The following is a 20237-nucleotide window of genomic DNA, read 5'->3' as shown; positions in this document are numbered from 1 at the left end:
GCTCCATCACCTTTCCAGGGATGGAGGTGAGGCTGACTGGCCTGTAGTTCCCTGGGTCCTCCTTCTTGCCCTTTTTGAAGACTGGGGTGACATTGGCTTTCTTCCGGTCCTCAGGCACCTCTCCTGTTCTCCATGACCTTTCAAAGATGATGGAGAGTGGCTTAGCAATAACGTCCGCCAGCTCCCTCAGCACTCGTGGGTGCATCCCATCAGGGCCCATGGATTTGTGGGTGTCAAGTTTATTTTTTCTGTATGTTTTAAAGATTTCCCTGGAACAATGCCACTGAAATCTCTTTTTGAATCACAAATGGAAAATTTTATATGAAGAATAAGCAAGCTGTTAGGTTCTCACCTCTCTTTATGATATGAGTATTCTTCTTCTTGGTTCCTAAACATGATGCTTCTAGATTTAAATCCTGACTTAAAAAAAAAAAAGACTCCTTTTATAAGGCTCTTCTGATTAAGATACATGCTAATAAGATGGGAAATACAGTAGTTTAACTTAAAGATAGTTAGTACTCTCTGCAGCTTTATAGCTTGATATTGGAAAAGCTTAAAATAATAAATGTTTAAAGCTCCTCAGCAACACTGAGCATATAAAGACAAAAGGGACCCTAGCAGATTTCTCTCGTTATCATTACATATATTTTTTGGAACACAGCATGCAAATCTAATTGCTAACACAGTTTGGAGAAAAGGATTTAACTTTCAGCACAGAGTGGTCCGATATTTTTTAATAATTAAAGCACAATTTCATTCTCTAACGTCATAATTTAAAAAGGCATCTTCTTGTTCTTAGTACTGAAATAAAAAGAGGATGCCAAGAGTCTCTTTAATAATTAAGATAAAAAAAMCCCCAAAACTTGGAGGGGTTCTAATCCTCTGGATTCTTCTTGGCAGCTTCCAAGGTAATTCCTCTCTTACATTAAAACAATGAAACATGGACGCATGGGGCTAAATTTTGTCCTTATTTTCACTTCTGCAAACCCACTGGAGGCAGTGGTGCTGCCAAAGCGTCAATGAGTGCGGAATCAGAAGAGAGCGGGACCCCTGTTAGTGTGAAGACACAGAACACGTGCACGGGCCTCTGTTCAGATAGTCCTGAGGGCCTCCCTGAGTCGTGCCCTTGCTGAAAGGGGACCCAGAAGGTGGCCAGATGCACCTCAGTGGCTACAAGACTGCGATGGCCTTGACTTCTACTACTCCTTTTCATCCATCCGTCTCCTTCTTAGGTTTTCCCTTCCCATCAGTCTCTGCCCACACACAGGGGTGAGACAAAGCTCCGCACCRGAGGAGCCTCTAGCAGGCAGATTTCCTAAGCTTCCCCTATATTCTTGTTTCAGAGCCCTGAGATAACACCGAGTCAGGCTGGACATGACTGAATGAGTGTAAATGAGGCCGCTACACAAAACTGCGGTTACAGCATGAGCCTCTGATGACTTAGCTGGGCTTTCAAGCAATCCTCAGACGAACTCTTGCTGACACAAACCCATTGATCTGAAAGGCTAGAGACCAAGCCAATCTCTGTAAATACCTTTCTTTCGCCTAAGTCTTCTTTGCAACTTTTAAGTATACCGTGAGAAACGAGACTTTCAAACTCTAAATTTATAGTGAGAATTTGAAGGAAACTTTGGGATTAAATTGCAAACCTGTATTCTCAGTGATTGTTCTCTGTCTCTAATGAGATACTGTAAGGTAAAATAAATATTTTATTATCCAAACCTGGATCACCGTAAAAAACTTTTTCTTCTTTTAGTTCATTTTCTCTCATTTTTATCTGTGCTAGAAACTATTAAAAAATCTACAGAATTCTAAAAAAAACCCTAGAAAAATAGTGTCTGTATGGTATAATAAAATCTAATTGCCAAACTTTTCTTGCTCATTGCTTTTAGCGATGTAGAGTTGCAGAACAGTTTAGGTTGGAAGGGACCTCAGGAGGACATCTAGTTCAACCCCCTCCTTAAAGGAGGGCACACTTCAAAGTTAGATCAGGTTGCTCAGAGCTTTCACACATCAAAATTTGGGCATCCCACAGTTTCTCCGAGCAACCACTTCCACTGCTTAACACTCCGAGTCTGATTTTTTTTTTTTTTAATATCTAGTCAGAGATATTCCATGTATTTTTATAAAGCATTAGTAGCATCAGATCAAGAGCTGCTTCAGACTTTTCAGGCTCGATTTTAGCTGCAATTTTACAGATTCAGAAAGTGACAACTATTAAGTGGCTTTAACAGGTGAAGGCAACAGCAGAAGGAAGAGGAGAACCAATGTCTTCAGGTTCCTACAACTATGTTCTGTTCTCCAGGCCATGCAGGAGAACTGGAAGGGGAAAGCAAAGGTAACATCATAAAGCTTATTGCTACAATGACTTGTAAAATGTCAGCATATTATTTTTCTTGGTTCTTTTCCATAGTCAAAAATATATCTCTGTACTATTTTCCAGCTTAAGTACATGACAGAGTTTTCTCTTACCTAAGACATTTTGTTAATTAGCTTTACAAGTTTCAATGCTCAAAATTTCTAAAGAAAAGGATTTAAAGCAAGGTTTCCAAGTTCTATCCATAAATCATAGTATCTTTTCTATATTCTAGGAAAATTATAGCATAATACAAAACCATTTTAACCTGACTTTTTAATGGCTAGCATCTTTCATGTTCTGGCTGATCTCCATGGTCACACTTGTTTCAGCTCCAGAGAAAGTGATATGCTTTTTCAGATACAACATCTTTAAATATTTTTCTCTGGAACAAGAATGGAAGAAGTGAAGTTTTTAAAAGCTTTTATTATAACATTCCACACTCCTGACCATTGTGTTTTATGTCTTTATTATTTTCACCCAAAGCACATAACAGTGTATACATTCACTTTTGGCATATTTACACTTCTGTGCAATAGATTAAGGAAGCAATTTTCAAGAAGATCACTTTTCTGAATGACATTAGAGTTGTTCTGTTGCAAAATGGAAATAATTGGAGTGTTGATGAATAAAGACTGTTAATAAATGCTGCTCTTACATTTAGAGAAAAGATATTATCTTACCCAATGAGCTATTATTCAGGACACTCTCCAAATACTTGACCATTGCCTCAATATCACTGTCCTGTGGACAAATAATGTAAGAAACAGCATTAGTGTGAGACAAACTTAAATATAAACATTCTGTACTGGAGGTATGATCCCACCAAGCTTAAAGCAGAGTACTTACACCCACGAGTGCCAGCACTAGAATATAGAATTGTAAGACAGGAATATATTGCTCAGAGCTTTTTCAACATTTTCTTTTCCTAAAACATCAGGTTTGGGGATGTCATTATATACAAACAATTATTTAGGTCAGAACGCTCACAGAACATGAGTGCATAGACCAAGTATGCATGAAGTTTAAAGAAGATATGATTACTCTTGAGGATGGTGTGCAATTTCTGAAAATTCAGCAATGTTTTAGCATTGGTTAGTCCTGAAATACCTAAAACAATACTACATTGAAAAAAGAAACTGGGAGCTTCTTAAGTATACCAAAATTTCTTAGGCTTCTGACAGCTTGCACTGGGAATTAACATTTATATTTCATTTAATTTCATCTACTAATATCTATTAATAATTACTAATTAAGAATGTTTTAATTAAAAAAAGATAATAGCACTTTTCTATTTGAAGCTTTCTATTAGCAGACAGATAATTAATAGTTTTGTCATGATATCTTTAATGTGATATGTTACTCGTGTACACTGATGATATCTAAAGAGCTGACCATTAAGCAAAGATTGTGCTCCAGAAGTAGTTCAGGATTTGTTCAAGTCCAAGAGAAAAACCTGTGTTACCAGAATCTGTCACCACATCCTATTTAACAGCATGGCATTTCTTGGTTATTGAAAACTGAAAGTCAAAATCTTGGCCTTGGTGAAAAACCTGCCAAAATTCCCTATTTTAAAAATGTGGGGTCTGTGGTTCTAAAACTTAATTAACTGGAATAAAACAAACTATATTCACCTTAGCTTCTACAATGGACAATCTGCTTTGTATTTCTAGGTGACCTTACTCAAAATATCCATTTTAAATTCCTCCAATTGAGGAACTGCTAGTACACCTTAATAGAAAAGAGTTTCCCAAATAATTTCTGGCAATTAATATGAGCTGGCTAGTGGCCTTTCTGTGCAAGTGAGAGGTGTTATGGATAAGCATGATCTAACTTATGATCCTACGTTGTTTCATATGCTTACATCTGAAATAGGCTCTGCTATTTTAACTGAGATTCACAAAACAGGAATCAGCATCTCGACTAACTGCAAATCCACGGACAGAGAGACAAAAACATGGCAAAGGCCTACATATAATACTAATATGATTGTTTAATAAAGCCAATTTTTTCAATGGGATAAAGTGTAATTCCAAAGCCTGGGACTTCTCACTACTGGGCATACTTACCATAGGCATCGCAACAGAGCTGAATATTCTCATTATGCTGTGAGGCAAAGGATGCACTTCTACCACTGAAAGTTGTAGTTTTCAAGGAACTAGCTAGGTTAAATTGGCTATCCAGATATAAAACCTCAGTGAAGAAGGGGAACATAGTTTCTATAGCACTTGAATGAATAGTTAATCGACTTACACTGAGATAAAACCACCTGTGCTTTTTCTCCACTTGGATTTAACAGTCCAGGAGGATTTTAGCTATTTTATTTAATATATTTCTTTAATATATTTCTTTAATATTTCTCTTTTTGCAGAGAAAGCAAAGCCCTACAGAACAGGAAAGTGAATCTGACAGACACAGAAGACAGGCTCCCTTACAGGTAAGAGCCAGCATGGAAGACTGCTTGGACCTCTCAAATTCCAAACTAATGAACCACATTCTAATCACAATAAGCCATGATGAGGTATGCGTTAGGAATCCAGCGGAGCATGTTTTGAATGCTAGTGCACAGACTACCCACAGCCAGTGCTGAGGCCACTGAAGCTATGATAATTTATGCCAGTTGATTATCTGGCTTGATGATCTCAGGAGCAACCTAAAACCTGGAAATTGAAAATAGGGGCTAATGTACCATATAAGTAGGCTTCTTGTCATAACAAAGAGGGCAAATCTGCTGTTATTTTTGTCACTAAAAGAAAACCAAAAAGCAAGATAATAAATTGCAGTAAAAACCATACATTAGCATCTCAGCTAAATCAAAGCCAATGTGAAACTCTCACTGAATGCTAACTTTTCAAGACGAAACCTCTGGTGAGCTTCATACTTTCAAAATCTTTTTTAGAAACAGTTTCTCATTCTCTTTTGTATTTTTCCCTTCTTTAACTTTCTTGCAATTAGAAAACCAGTGTTCCTTGAAAAAAAACTTGTGGGAAAGAGCCATCAGACGAAGGAGCCAAAAGTCTGGAAATGTAACTGGAAAATTCCTCTTTGAAATCTGGCAATCTGACTTTGTGCTAGGAAAGAGAGGGAGAAGGGACACTGAAGTCCAGTGCTACAACAAAGATGAGATGTCTGGACACACATTGTGGATCTGAACCTTGTGGTAACTCCACATCTACAACTGGATCACGTAGCTGAGAGGACACAGGCTGTATTAGAAGATAACAATAAGGGGAAAACAGCTGCCTCAGCTGCCATCCTAAACCTTTAAAATTATACAATTATACTCTACCTTCTTAACTGAACAAGTGTTGCATCCCAAGTAAGGCCACTATTTCTCAGTCTGCCTTGGCACCTGTGAGAGCCTAACATAGTTTGAATAAATAAGCCCAGATCCCTTTCTACATCATGAACTCCAATGTGTTGTTCAATTAGATGACTCTTCTGATCTCATGCTGTTACATGAAGATCAGACTTTTTTTTTAATCTTTGTTTGAAGTGCTAATGGGGTCACCAAGGAGCACTGCCAGAGAGGAGCATTTCTGCACTCACTCTGCACAGAAGAAACCAGTAAAACAATATCAGAGAGTTGAGAGGTTTGCACAGATTATGAAGGTAAATATCCTACAAGTCCTTATCCTGAGATACAGCAGTATGGCTTCTTTCATAGCACAGTCTTCCAAAAACTTAATTTGTGAATATATTTTTGAAGGAAGAGTTGAAGTGTATGAAACCTCTCTCTGCAGTAATAACAGGGGTCTGATCCTGTCTCCACTGAGATCAGTAGGAGTTTTGGTATGAAGCAGATGACTGCAGAAGCAATCCCCTGCAATATACTAGCAAGGTCACATCTATTCTGGTAGATTTTGAAGCTTAATATTGTTAATATTGAGCATGATGCCACCTACCTTTGAGTGGGATTCATCTCACAGAACTGTTGTCATCCAGAACAAAGATGTCCCATGCATACTAAAAACTACAGATCCCTTTATAATGACCAGAGAGAAGGAGGCACTTTTAAGTGTGCTTCCTCTGACCTATGTTAGACGTATACTGCAAGATAATGTAAATTATGCCATAAAATTACTTGTTTATTTTCCCTAATCATAGAGCCTAGAGCCAATTAGCTAAGACACAGGTGCCTATATTTGCACAGCTAAGTCCAGTCTGCTTTGCCTTTGGACTCATTGCAGAATCTTTCACTTGAGAAAGGGAAAATTTAAAATTCAGCTCACTTTCCAAGAAAAATAAAAGGTGATTGAGTCACTATCCAGAAATACAGTGCTACCTTATCAATGGTGCTGGTCGGTACGAGAAAAAACAAAGATAGACAATTTGCTTCTTTGCCAGAGGAAGTTCTAAAAAGCAAACGTTCACAGACTGTGTTTGCTAATCACTCTGTGTAGGCCAATTCACAGAGAGTTAATGGAATATGTGCACATGGACTGTTGGTAAATTCAAGCCACATAGTCCTTAAGGACTGGAGTCTGAAAAGAGATATCAGTGGAACCTTTCTTCTAACCCACAGTGTTAGTTCTTGTCATCACCAAATTGTGAATAGCTACAGAATGACTAAATGCCACTGCTCAAATCCGACTGCCAATACCTAATTTATTCTGCATTATTAACAAATCTATTTTTATCTTCCGTCCTTCGTTAATCTTAAGCAGCAGTCTGCCTGTTCAAAAACACTACTGATTGACACTTAATGATACCTTCAATGAAAGTCAAATGAAAATTTTAAAAGGCATTCTAGAAAGAAAGAAGATATATATAAAGCCTGATGAAAGCAAGCAATAGTTTATTTTCAAGAGTACATTGTGGTAGATTTACCAAGTGACAGAGAGCTTGTGTGTCTGGGGTTTGTTCGGTTTATGCAGACCCAGCATACTGCACATTTGCAACAAAAGCATTGCCTTAGATATTCCACTGATTTACAATTAACTAATTATTTTTATAGAACATTACTCTACAAACCATTCCTGAACTTTAAAGCTTATATAGTGAAACAGCAAAAGAAAGTTTCATGTTTTGAAAGAATATATCTATTTGTTCAAATGATGCTTTCAGAGGCACTGTACACAATGCCTTAAGTTGACAGCCCAGGGTAAAAATTAACTGTTCCTAAATGTCACAGGAAGAGCCATTTTCAAAATTGACTTGGCCATTTAAGTCACTGATTTCACTGAGATTTGATCACTAAAGACAAGATTCACCTCAACTCATTTTGACCAGATATAAATTAGGTGTCTTTTCCAATACTCTCCAACCTTTTCTCAAACTGTAATCCCTACATTTTCTTGTGGCAGCCTCTCCTGAGAAAGCTAATTTAAGTCTTCTAATAAGTTTGCTTTTCATTGATCCCATCCGTGATGCTTGGGAGAGCCTACAGATCTGAAAACTGCTGGTCAAATTTCGCAGGTGTTTAAACTCATAGTTTGTCATTTTATCCTAGAAAATGTGTCTAAAATAGGCAGGAAGAAGTGACATCTAGAGATGCATATCCTTCCCCAGGAATTAGAGAGGGAGCCCTGATCTTATGCTTAATGTGGACTTTCAGATTTAACTCAATTTACACATCACTAAAATTATGTGAGAGAACCCCACTCTGAGTGTTTTACAGTGACAATTAGTTTACTGACATCAGCTCTCCCTAAGGCATTCTTGGGAATCTTATCCCTAAACTTGAAGGAAGGCAAGATTCTCTATCATCACTATCTCAGATGAATTACAGATACGCATAAACATATAATTAACTCACAGTGTTGACATACACACACATATACATTCCCAACAAAACCAAGTTTCAGTAATGTCAGTGGAACAACACCTCTGAGAGTGAGCTTAATTTTCCCTTACAAAACAAGCACCAAAGGTATACTGTTTTCCCAAGGGTCACATATACCTGGTGATTTGTCTTAGAGACAGTCTGTGATGCTTCCATATCCTCCTCCTCTTCACTGCTTTCTGAACAGGATTCAAACTCATCATTATAATATTCTTCCGCAATCTGTGGGTCTTCAGGAATCTCTAAAGGTAGTAAGAGTTTATAGCAGGTAGACAGACAATCTGCATGATCTTAACAACATGCAAGGGATTTCATATCACTCAGTTCTTATATCACAGCACATTCTGTAACTGAAATCATGGGATAGGTTCTCAGATAAAAATGTTCACCTTTGATGACAGAACAGGGTTAAAACCATCTCTATCAAGAGGTCAGATCCTCATCATATGCAAATTAATGACCTCAAAGGACCTATATTGATTTGGGGCTGAAATCACAGAACCATAGATTAACTCAGGCTGGAAGGGACCTCAGGGGATCCCAGTTCAGCCTTGCTCAGAGCAGGGTCAGCACTGAATTGAATCCTTCAGGGAGAGCAACAGCTTTCATGAGGTGAAATTTTGCCCCATTTTGGTTTTCTCCAACATGAACATCCTGTGGTGAATAAGGGGGCTAAGTTCTTATGGAAAATAACATATAACAGGCCAATGTTTAAAAGATACAGTAAATAAAATCTGTATCTCTTTTCCAAACTTCCCCAAACAAAAATGCAGTAAATCAAAAGAAATGTGTCAGAAGTCAAACTACATATACTTGAGTGACATGCTTTCTCAGAGTATGTGTTGACAAGCTATAGTAGTAGCAGTAAGCACAATACGAATATAACCAACGAGCCTATGAAGTACAATAGTTATTAAAAAACAGCGTATTTATCACAGCATAGAAGACACCAGAGTCACTCTAAACCAGGTGAAATGTTTAGTGCCTCTGATTCCATAAGTAATGAGCCAGTAAAATGGCTTGAGGCCTGATTGCACCTGATTGAGCAAACTCTCCTTTTTCAGCAAAAGCACTTAGTGGAGTGTTCAGTTTTGAGCAGAGATTGGACTGCAGTCTTACAGGTGGCTATGTGAAGAAATAGCAGGATCCCTGTTTTTCTAGAAGGGAAACTGCAATGCAAAGACTTGCCCAAGGGAGACAGAGGTCAGGGACAGAAACGGCGTGAGAGCAGCTGAAAGCCTGGCTCAGCAGTAATGTCTATCGATAGCCTGAAGCACTTCTGGAGAGAGATATTCCGGGAGAGCTAATCCCCTTGCTTTGATTTTAGGCAGTTCCTTACTGAGTTACCATCAAGATAATTTACAGCCAAGTCTAGGTATGATTTTTTTTTATGCTGTTACGGTTTTCAGAAAGAAAAAAGTTGGTATCCTTCTTTGGCTAGTATTATTACAAGAAATGTTATTTGAAGACAAAAGCAGCCTAATACTCATCTGACATAAATCACCATAGCCTTAATTTTAGCTAGTGCTGATTTCTCCCATTCTTCCCAATTAAGGCTACATCTTTAAAGAAATACAAACCGATTTATTGTAAATGTTCCTGCTTTGAAAAAAATTAAATTCAAACAACATGTCATTAAAAATTAGAAACACCTAATAGCTTTTTAAAATTGTTTCACACGGATAAAAAATATAAGTATTTAAACAAGGGAACACAGTTAAAATCCATTAAAAGATGCCCTTGGAGTTCGGCAAGGGGAACCATTCTAATCTTTTAAGAAAGGGTACTCAGGGAAAAAGTAAAAATGTATTTATCTGCTGCAGGAGGTGCTTGAAGCTCTGCAGTTGAAATATTCTCTCTGCTATCTGCTCTCTCTAGAGTACTTTCACAAACACTTCCTTGTTTTATAAAGTTGATTTACCTCCAAAATGCTGACACATTTTCACTCAGGTTTTTCTATTTTAAGACTTTTATGCAAGCTGAATAACAGCACTATGCTGCACTGACACAATTTCTCATCTTTCCTTTTTCTATTTTTCATCTTTCTTAGTTTCAAATAAAAGATCAATACGTGGGCTTCCAGGAAAACAACAACAAAACCAAAAGCTTTTTCCCACAAAAGAAAGCATTTATTATTGTGTTTAAGTTCTTCAAAGTACCAGTTGACAGAGAAGCCTAACACTTCACCTTAAAAAAAAAACAAACTTACAAATCATTCCTTTTTATCATGGAAGAACACTACTTAATGAAGATATGTCTCCTTTTCTCTTCCAGATGGAGTGAGCACTAATTTTTCTCTCTTTCAGGCAGGCTATCATTCCTGTGATTGTTATAATTTTATTAGGTTCATTTGCATTATATCTATGCGTAGATATGCATTCACATACATATGAATCAGCCTATTATATTTTAATGCAAACACAGAACTATACTAGTGTTTTCTGAGTTGTCTTCTCCTCCCACCTTCTGCATTTGTTTACCATCATACTAAAAAACACAACCCTCCCCTCCCCAGCCAAACAAGGTATCAAAATCAGTCTTGTTACTCATAATTATAAAGTCAAAAGATCTGCTCTGGCTTCACTAAGTCCCTATACCTTGCGAATAGCCCACAAGAAGGCAGTCTGTTCCACAGAGCTGCTGATGCCTCAGAATTATGGGACGCTGACACCGGCCGCATCCCGGCTCCACGCCAGCTTTCGCATCCTTTTCAGGATTGCCCATTTTACCTTTTGCAAAATTGTTTTGACCTATATCCATGGATGGCCAGTAAATCCAAGTTCAGCTATACAATTTAAATGCTAGTTCAGACACTGAAAAGAGATCAAGACACAAACATTTACTGGCCTCAGTTCAGAAACTATTCCAAATGACATTTCTGAAAGAAATCAGTATGTCCAGTGGACTGGAGCTTGTGAGCTAGCCATAATGTAAAAAGAAGAATAAATGTTTTCTCTATATTATTATATACTACCAAAAAAACCAAACAAACAAAAAAAAAACAGGCTGTCTTTAAAGCTTCTTTTTTTTTGAAAAGCATCTTTAAAGAAGGGACCTTCAAAATATCAGCAAATTAATTTAGTATATATCATTCCATAGAAGAGTTCCTTGAGTCCTACTAAAGAGAGCCAATTCCCAATTGTCCACATGCAACAGATGCAGAGGCAAAGCTCTGGCTCTCTGCAGAGCTAATTTGGGTACAGAACAGCTTATTTAGCTGTGACTCAGGATCAGCTTGATTTGAAGAACAAGTTAGCTGGCTTTAGCACAGCAGATATCATGAGTCATTGTGGCAAGCTGTACCCAAGCTGGCCACCCACCGAACCTGCYTGAATATCCTAGCGCTGTGTAGTACTGCTCCACCGCGAGAGACACTAAAGACACCGCGGCGCCTGACTCACTTCCACTAGACCTGGCACTAACAGACAGAGTAAAACCCAAGCTCACTCTTTGAAAACCACTTAGTTTCTCCACACTTTAGTGCAGTGCAGACAAATTGAGTCTGGCTAGGCTTTTTGGCTCAGGGCAGGCATCATCAGATGAGGCTGGGCCCCATACAGAGCCACTTCCTCACCTGCAGTGCATCCTCCAGTATGATTGCTACTTGAGTTTTCCCATTATCCCGAATACTTCAGTCCCCACTTCATTTTCACTAGCCAGGTGGTGATGAGCTGACTATGGCCACAATCTCCTGAACATTCTTGGTGCAGTTCCACTTCGCAGCAATGTAACATAGAAGAAATATCCTCAGTTTGTAGTTTCACAGGAGTAGCTTTCACTAAAATGTTGCTCTTTGGGCTAGGTCTCCTTGACTCTCGTTTACTCACCTTCGCATAGCCTAGCAGGGACTCCAAGGCTAAGGCCTTGATTCTGACCTTTGCTCTGACATAAAATAGAAATTAACTCCATTTGTGCCTGGAAGTTATTTTAGTAAAAAAAGTGGTGCTAGTGAGGTTAATGTCCAGCCTACCATATTGAAAGAGAAAACAAAAATTCTGCTGTAGGACCCAGAATATCCTGTCTCATTGTTTCCACAGCTGGACTGGGAGAAAAACAGTGATGTATTTGAGAAGGTCCTGTCACCATCTGCAGCCCACTGGACTTACTGTGCTCACACAGCAATGTCGATCTGCTCAAGCATAAAACAACTCCAAATCACCAGATTCTTTGCAAGCAGCAAAGTTGCTCTGTGCTGCCTACATGTGGTAGGTAGGTAGGGACTCTACCTTCACAGACCTCTGGAAAAGAAAGGCTGTGGTAATATCCAATATATGCTTTTCTAATACTGGGCCACCTGACTAAACATGATGGCTGGTGCCTGAAAGCCATTGTAATAAAGTTGTCCCTCAGATGCCTGTTCTCCCTCTGAAACAGCATACTTACATGCTCCTTATGGAGCACAAACAGTCTTTACTGCTCTTTCTGCACCCTCTCACCCCGCAGTCTGTTAGCTTGCTCTTGGAAAATACATTGCATTTTATCTAGCTTAGCATATCTCACTAAGGTCAGTTACAGTAACTTTTATTTGCTTACAAAGCACTTCATTCAGAACAAACTCAGGTATTATTTACAAATTGCTAGGCACTCTAGGTATATCATTGAGAGACTTGATATTTTTAAAGTGTATTAGATATTCAAAGGAAAAAGCTACAAATAATAACATTTCTCTTTACATTTCTTTCTATATATACCATGATGCTAATAGTGGAAGCAAGGATAAAAAATGAGTTATCTAAAAAAATCATAAAAGCACAGTTATTTCCCAAGAAGATAAGCTATTTAAAAAAACAAAAGAACGCAATACTTGTAATATTTTGTTTAATCTACCAAAAGCTTTTTCCAGGTAGCATGGTATCTTGGTGGCAACAATAGTTTCTTCCAACGAGATGAAAATACTTTGATAAATATCTTTAATTTTCTCTTGCCTTCAAGTCATATTTATAATTGGTATATGGAGGCAGCATTCTAAAATACCACTGCATGTAGAAGCCAAGGAATAAGGTTGTTTTTTTTTTTTAAAAAAAAAGGAGAAGAAGGGAAAATGAAACAGAACTGTATGATGCATGTTCATTTTCACCACTTGTATTCACAATAACCAAGTCGCACTTGGCTCTTAAGGACTCGTGTGCCTTTTTATCCCCACAGCTTTACTGTGTCTCTGGAAAGGGCTAGATTCTGTCAGTTGTCACTTCCCAATCTTAAGGAGAAAACTCGTTAACAGTTCCACATACCTGCACTCTTCATTCCCAAAGCACTACAAACACCAAAATGAGGAGCAAATCATTCAGCTACTTTGAAAAACATGTACTATCATGAGATATAATGCATTCTTAAAGTCAGGGTGGCATGAACTAAAGCACTGAAAAGCAATGCTATATAGCAGCAGTTATGGGCTACCACACATTGCCATAGAGTCCCCAAAAAATTAAGGGGGGCCAGAACACAAACTTACTTCTTATTTTGCTTCCCTTGCAAAGGGGGCTACAAGAGCCGGGTACAGGCTGGGAACTGAGGCAAGAACAGGGCAAAGCCTTCTCCTGCCTTCTGATTCTGCATTGTGCTGGGCTGCAAAACAGCCCACAGGCAGGACCTGATCAGGAAAGCAGAGATGTCCTTTTCTTGCTGTGGAAACTCATCAGAGAATTCCAATTTGGTTCATAATGCAATATCAGAATGCAACCCAAAAGACATCTTCTCACCTACTAGTAACTTAGAAAGCAACAGTAAACACATTGTAAAGATTTTGTGAAGGTATAGCAATTTGCAACTGAATAAATGTTGCAACTGATACAGAAGCAGATAATATGGCCTAAAAGATATAGGCTGGGACAAGGGAGGAACTGTCTCAAACACTGACAAGTCTTTTCTTGTTGTCATTAGCCAATGAGCCTTACACCTGAGATGACCCAGTAGTATTTCATACCACTTCAAACCTGAAGCTCCATGCTTTTCATTTAGCCTGTTTGAAATCTGACATGCTCATTTTACATTACACAACTTGCAACTATATTTTATTCTGAAATGGGTTTGCATAGAAAGTGGAGTTCACATCCAGTTACCTGTATTGTCACTGTTTCATCCTGAGGATATAATTGTATCTCATCCAAATCCTTCTCCCTTAAATTAGTTTCTTAAGGGAAGAACTCTTAAAACTTGTTAATCAAAATTTGTTTTGATTCAGTGTCTATGAAAAACTGTGTTGATATGTTTCCCAAAATACTGATGCTGAATATGTACAGATAGTTTTGTAAAAGTAGGTATTTCATACTGGATTGAGTCCAGCAGAGGCCCCCAAGCTGGGCAGGAGCCTGGAGCACTTGGCATACAAGGAGATGCTGAGAAAGCTGTATCTGGTCAGTCTTAAGAAGATAAGGCAAAGGGGAAACCTTATTGCTGTCCACAACTATCTGATCAGAGGACAGAAGGAAGATGAAAGCAGACTCTTTTCAGAGGTGCATGGCAATAGGACGGGAGGCAACAAACACAAGTTGGAACATAGTAAATTCTAATGAGGTGTTAGGAAAAATATTTTTACCATGAGGGTGGTCAAATGCTGGAACCCCCTCTGAGGGGCTCAGAGAGGCTGTGGGATCTTTCTCCTTGGAGGTGATCTGATTAGGCCCACTTTGAGCAGGGGGTTGCACTAGATGACCTCCAGAGGTCCTTTCCAACCTAAATTACTCTCTAATTGTGTGATTACATTGTGTGATTACATGATGCTCCATTAACCAGTTCTTTAGAATTACCCCTAATATATTTGCGTGTGTACATATTTAACATACACATATTTAACATACAATGTTGAGCAGAAACATGCCTATTTCTCCATGTCCCTGCAACACATACATACATGTTCTCAGAAATCACTGTCAAAAAGACATGGTGAATAGAGCTGGCCAACATTCTTCAGAAAAGCRTACCAGTTATCACAAAGATTGCTTCAAGGGAGAAAATAGAAAGACTTGAAGTTCCATAATTAGAGGATTGAAATGTACAGATATACTTCCCTGTGCTACATAATCCTGAATGAAAAACTCCAGATGAGAACACCAGCTCTGGGTCCTTCCACAGTCTGGGTCAATAGTCACATGATTAGACAAAAATAAGACAACTCCAACATTATAATTTAAATTCACACAGATGATTGGTTTCTTTCCAGGGTAGGACAAAAACTTAAACTTTAAAAGTTGCCATCAAACAGAATTGACATTCTTTGGTCAGCTTCAAATGAGATATGTATTATTAAGCTATGAAACTTCATTTTTCAGAAGGTCAAAGGAAACTTTTGTCTGGCTATTCTAAACTAGACTTAAAAAGACTCCAGCAGAGCGCAGTTTAGGAAATGAACTAAGGGACCTAACAGAACTTTTGTGTCTATGAATGTCTTGTGCCAGCCTTTTGCCTAAGCACAAAAGGACTAAGCAGTCATTAAAAGAAGTACATTCTGACATGGCTGTATACAGTATAGCCATGAAGTAAAACGATTTGTTCTAAATGAGAACTAGAAATACAGCAATAGTTAAACACTGATATTTCATAATCTTGTTTTTAGCATTATAAAAAGGTAAAAGCTTTGATTTACTTGTGGGCTTTACTGAGTGATGATTTAACAATTGTGAAACGTGTAGGAAAAATGGAGATAAAGAGGATGTAAATCGGAGTAGCTTTATGGAGGTCTTCTATGTCTTGATGTTAGAAATGAAAAAAATTGTTCAAAATGTTTTTATAAGGAAAAATTGCTTCTTTATCCAAAAAGAGATTTCCAAGAAAAACCCTCTATTTCAAGGACACTGTTCTTTTTTCAGACCTCCCACTCCCTGGTATTTTATCGATATGTATACAGGGAGAGCCTGAGAGGAGGAAAGGAAGAGGTTTTGAGTAACTAGAAATAATAATTACGCTAAAAAGAGTTGTTAACAAAAAAAGAACAGCAAGAAAAATCACTTTCATCACAATTTTTTTTCTCTAAGTTTTTTTTTTTGTGAGGAGGTCCTAATTTTCTAATTGTTGTCTATACAGAATGGGGGGCTTTGGTAGGCTGTGACACTGAAAATTATGTCATGCTGCTTTTCAAGCAGTTTAAAGTTTCCCAAATCTCCTAAAGGTCTTCTAAATATTCAGAAATCCTTCTCCTACTAATGGAATGCTGAAGAGAAAGAACAATATAACAATGAAGTCAGTGACAGAGAGCACTTAGTGAGCCTTTGGAAGCCATCTCCTTTATGCATGAAGAGACACTATTATTGCAAAGGTTGCCCCATTATTTGCACAGTGTCCAGCAGGAAAACAGCAAGGGCTGTCATTAAAAGAAAATTGACCACAAAACTACCTTAAAATATCAGTCTAAAACTACCTTAGCCCTTCAACGATTTTAAACTTTTTGATTAGTCAAAGCATACTTTCAAATAAAATCTCACTATTCCTGCTTTATTGAGCAGAAACTGCCTGATACTTTCCTTCTCTGCTTGATGACAGCACTGGGAAGGAGAGAGTCCATGTGCTAATAAAATCCCACTGCACCTTAGGAAAGTCACAACCTTTTCCTCCAGATTCTGTTCAGCTATGCTTTTTTCAAGACATAAAATGGGGATATTTTCATGGCCAGAACTTACTGAAAGAGTCAAAAATGAATGGAGTGGTTCAGACCCAAACTTTGTGTGAGCAGTTCAGTGGCCGTGACAGTCTGGATGTAGCAAAGGTAAATGTAAAATACATTTAATTTGGATATGAACAGCAAATTAAGTTATATTTTAGACCTATACAAAAACAAGCAAATGACTGCAGCCAAGTAAATCTAGGAACAACAAAGCACTGAGAGGTTAAACAGCTAGATGAATTTTACAGGCAAAGGCAATATGTTTGCTAGATCTCAGGGGCACGCTCTGCTCAGCACAGCAGATAAAATAGCAGGAGAATGTAAACTAAGTTCTTTTATTTGTGTCACCTTCTCACTTGCCCCCCAGCTATTCTTCTGACAGTCACAAGGACTAAAGGCTAAACTGGTAGGAAGTGCAAACTAATTCAGTATTTACATCTCCTTTCTGAGCAAATTCTTCCCCACTTGGAATTGGCTCCAGCTTTTGATGTCACCATGCAATTTGTCTGAGCTCCCCAGAAATGCTGCTTAGTTTGATAAGTGAGCTACAAAGCTGTTTTGGAGGGGAAACACTTATTCAGTGTTTCTCTGTATTACCCTGTTCACTGATGCTTTGTTTGCAAGTAAATGCCTGGTGTGCCTTTATTTACATTGGTTAAACCTTGAGTCTATAGCGCAGTGTAAAGTTACATTGCCCTGTATGTGGAACTGATCTGCAATCAAAACTAGGATCTAAGGAAGCTATAAAACACTAAACTGTGTAAATACCTGCTACAGAATCTGTATATTTACCAAAAAATGATATACTAATTTTGGTACCTTTCTGTTTAACTGCTTCCTAAATTCACACAGTGTTTTGTAAATGTTCTTTAATGTTGTGCTTTGGAATGAGTGAAGGGACTCCCAGGGCAGCTTTTAAAAAGAGTCAGCCAGAACCTTTTTAACTGTTGTCATTGATCAAGGGTAAATGTTGAGGTAGGCCCTATTTATCAATGCCAGACTAAATCAATATGAAAAATAGATCAGGAAAAAAGTATCAGCTGTAGAGTAACATATTTTGCTATCCCCACACTTTCAAAGTGTTTGGCTTTTTTTATACAAATGCTGCTTAAAGTCTACATTTATTTCGTTCTGCAAGCTTCCGTCAAAACAGCTGTAGGAGCAAGACTTCTGAAATAAGTAAGCTGTGAATTTTTGTGAAGCCATGAAAAGATTTATGTAGCTACACATACTGAATAGCACTTTGCTTTGGAAAAGGTTTCCTGGTGGGTTTATGAGAAGAGTTCAATTCCTGATGGATAGAAAGGCCTCAGCTTCTCAATAAAAAATAATTGCTCTCGAATAAGCTGAAGCTTAATTAAAAAGTTGAAGATAATGGACAATGCAGTTCTTCATAGAAGCTTCTAATTACTCTAAACACAAGTCATTCTGAAACTTCACAGAATTCCCAAGGATATCTGCAGGTCTAGGGCTGCCCTCGTAGAAGAAGGATTTAAATGGGAGCTATAACCAAAGGAAGATATCATCAGCTCTCCAAAGGCAATACTTTTAGGGAAGAACTCCTTAAATGAGAAGAATAACATTTCAGGCAATAAAAAAATCCATTGACTCATTTTCCTGTTCATAGCTAAAACTCAAAAATTTTGTTTAGCCTTATTTTTGCTAGAATAAACCAGATGTGTTATTCTCCCTTTATCTGAATTTTGGGCAAAGTGGGATCTCAATATAAAACTGGGAAAGAAAAGCAGCAGACAGATAAGCAGAGCAGGCAGGCATGTTGCCGGTGTGCCTACTCCCCGAAACCTGGGAGAGTCTCAGGACTTTTGGCACCCCATGTGCAAAGAGCAAGTGAAGGGCTGGTAACTGCAAATGCCAGACTAGAGGTAAGTTTCCCTCAGCGAGCATCCTAGAGCATCTTTTCAGCAAGGAGCACCTTGGGGAATATACCTTATGGTCCTGGAAATATTCCTGCTTATAACATAGATCTTTACAGTTATTCTTGTGTGTTATTCTACTCACTTATTAAAAGCTATGTTCCTTACCTATCTATTGAAGTTACAGCAATATAAATCTGTGTGCATGAATCATTCATCAAGAACTAACTTGCTGTGACTCTAGTAGATATGTTACATTACTTTTATTCTTCTTTTCCAATTCCTGTTTTACACAATTTTATTTGATTTGGACATGCTAAATTTAGCTGGCCCAGCTACTTGTGGTTCTCCAAACAGGTATTGGGTAATAAGTTGTCATCTTTCTCCACAGATCTGATCCATGGCAGAAGCTCATTCACTCCTTAATGTTTAGCTCAGGAAAGGCTGTTTCCTTTACCCTGGGACTACTGAGGATTTATTGGTTTTGTACAAAGTAGGGTAACCACATGAAGAGGGAACCACTGCATAACCCACGAAAGATATCACTGCAACTTTAAGTTCTCAATTGAAACAAGGCCTTCTGGTTACAAAGGATATTATAACAATACAGAAAGGCACTTAATGATTATAAATATTATTCTGTTCTATTTTGACTTGTCTGAGTGAAAAACAAAACAAGACATACAATTTTCCTAAAAGCCTTAGAGCTGTATGATTGCCTGTGTGATCATATTTTGGAGAATTACTCAGTTTCTCAATCAGTATGCATGAATACTGTTTTACAATCACAATGCAAAATGTTCATGTGCAAAGATGCTTGAAAAACACTGGAGGCTTTTAACCTTTTAAGATTTAAAACCACTTTCAAAATCATTCAACAAAGCTTATAAAATAACAGAGTGGAAAAAAAACATTACTTCAGAATGAGTGAGCATTTGCAATTTGAGGTTCAGCTGAATTTTACCCACTTGAAATTCATAACAATAAACCCATAGCTTACAATTAGCAATAGAAATATAGAAATAATGTATGCAATTACTGTAATGTACATAGCTATTTTGGAATTATAATGAAATCAAGGGTTTGCCAGATGTAACATATTGCAACATATTAAATTAAGGAATTTAAATTGTTATAATGTTTGGAGCATACAAAAATAAAAAGAAATAGAATATAAACCAGAAAGACTAGTCAGATAGAACTAACTGATAGAAAAAGGTGAAAAAAAGCTTTCTAAAGCTACTACACAAAGGAAAACAGTTAAGAAATGAAGTTCAATATAGATTATTACTAAACATTTATGGTGAGAAGATTCCTGTTCTGTTAGAATAGTCTCTACACTCAGGGGCCAGATAAGTGGGGGAAAAAAGGGGCAAGATTTATTTTCAGCTCCTAGTTACCATAACTCATCCAGGGACCAGACACCTCTGGGAGTCGGGGCAGAGGAAGCAATCTTTATCTTCCTCCATGACATCAGGCTGCAGAGGAAGAGCCCATCTCTATGGCTGCTGCTTTACTTGTAGCTCAAGTTCAGCGTCATCTATGTTTAAGAGTTCCTTAAGAAAGACAAGCTTAGATACATGCTAAAGTTAAGTCTTCATTTAAAGTACTTTGCAGAAGTATAGA

At 37.8% G+C, this 20237-nt stretch overlaps 1 protein-coding gene across 1 annotated transcript in view; it reads right to left on the bottom strand.

The window, feature by feature from the left end:
* Positions 1 to 20237, bottom strand: part of LOC112977842 (serine/threonine-protein kinase Nek11-like) — a gene marked incomplete at its 5' end in the record, with an annotated part of 56952 nt that overhangs the window by 24596 nt on the left and 12119 nt on the right. Inside the window, 2 exons of the mRNA XM_026090641.1 lie at positions 3040 to 3100; positions 8259 to 8383. Coding sequence (XP_025946426.1) covers positions 3040 to 3100; positions 8259 to 8383 — 186 coding nt within the window. The remainder of the gene's footprint in view (positions 1 to 3039; positions 3101 to 8258; positions 8384 to 20237) is intronic.

The sequence above is a fragment of the Apteryx rowi genome, unplaced genomic scaffold, assembly GCF_003343035.1.
Source record: "Apteryx rowi isolate R43461 unplaced genomic scaffold, aptRow1 scaffold_868, whole genome shotgun sequence".
NCBI lineage: Eukaryota > Metazoa > Chordata > Aves > Apterygiformes > Apterygidae > Apteryx > Apteryx rowi.
This window is presented reverse-complemented; position numbering and strand designations above follow the sequence as displayed.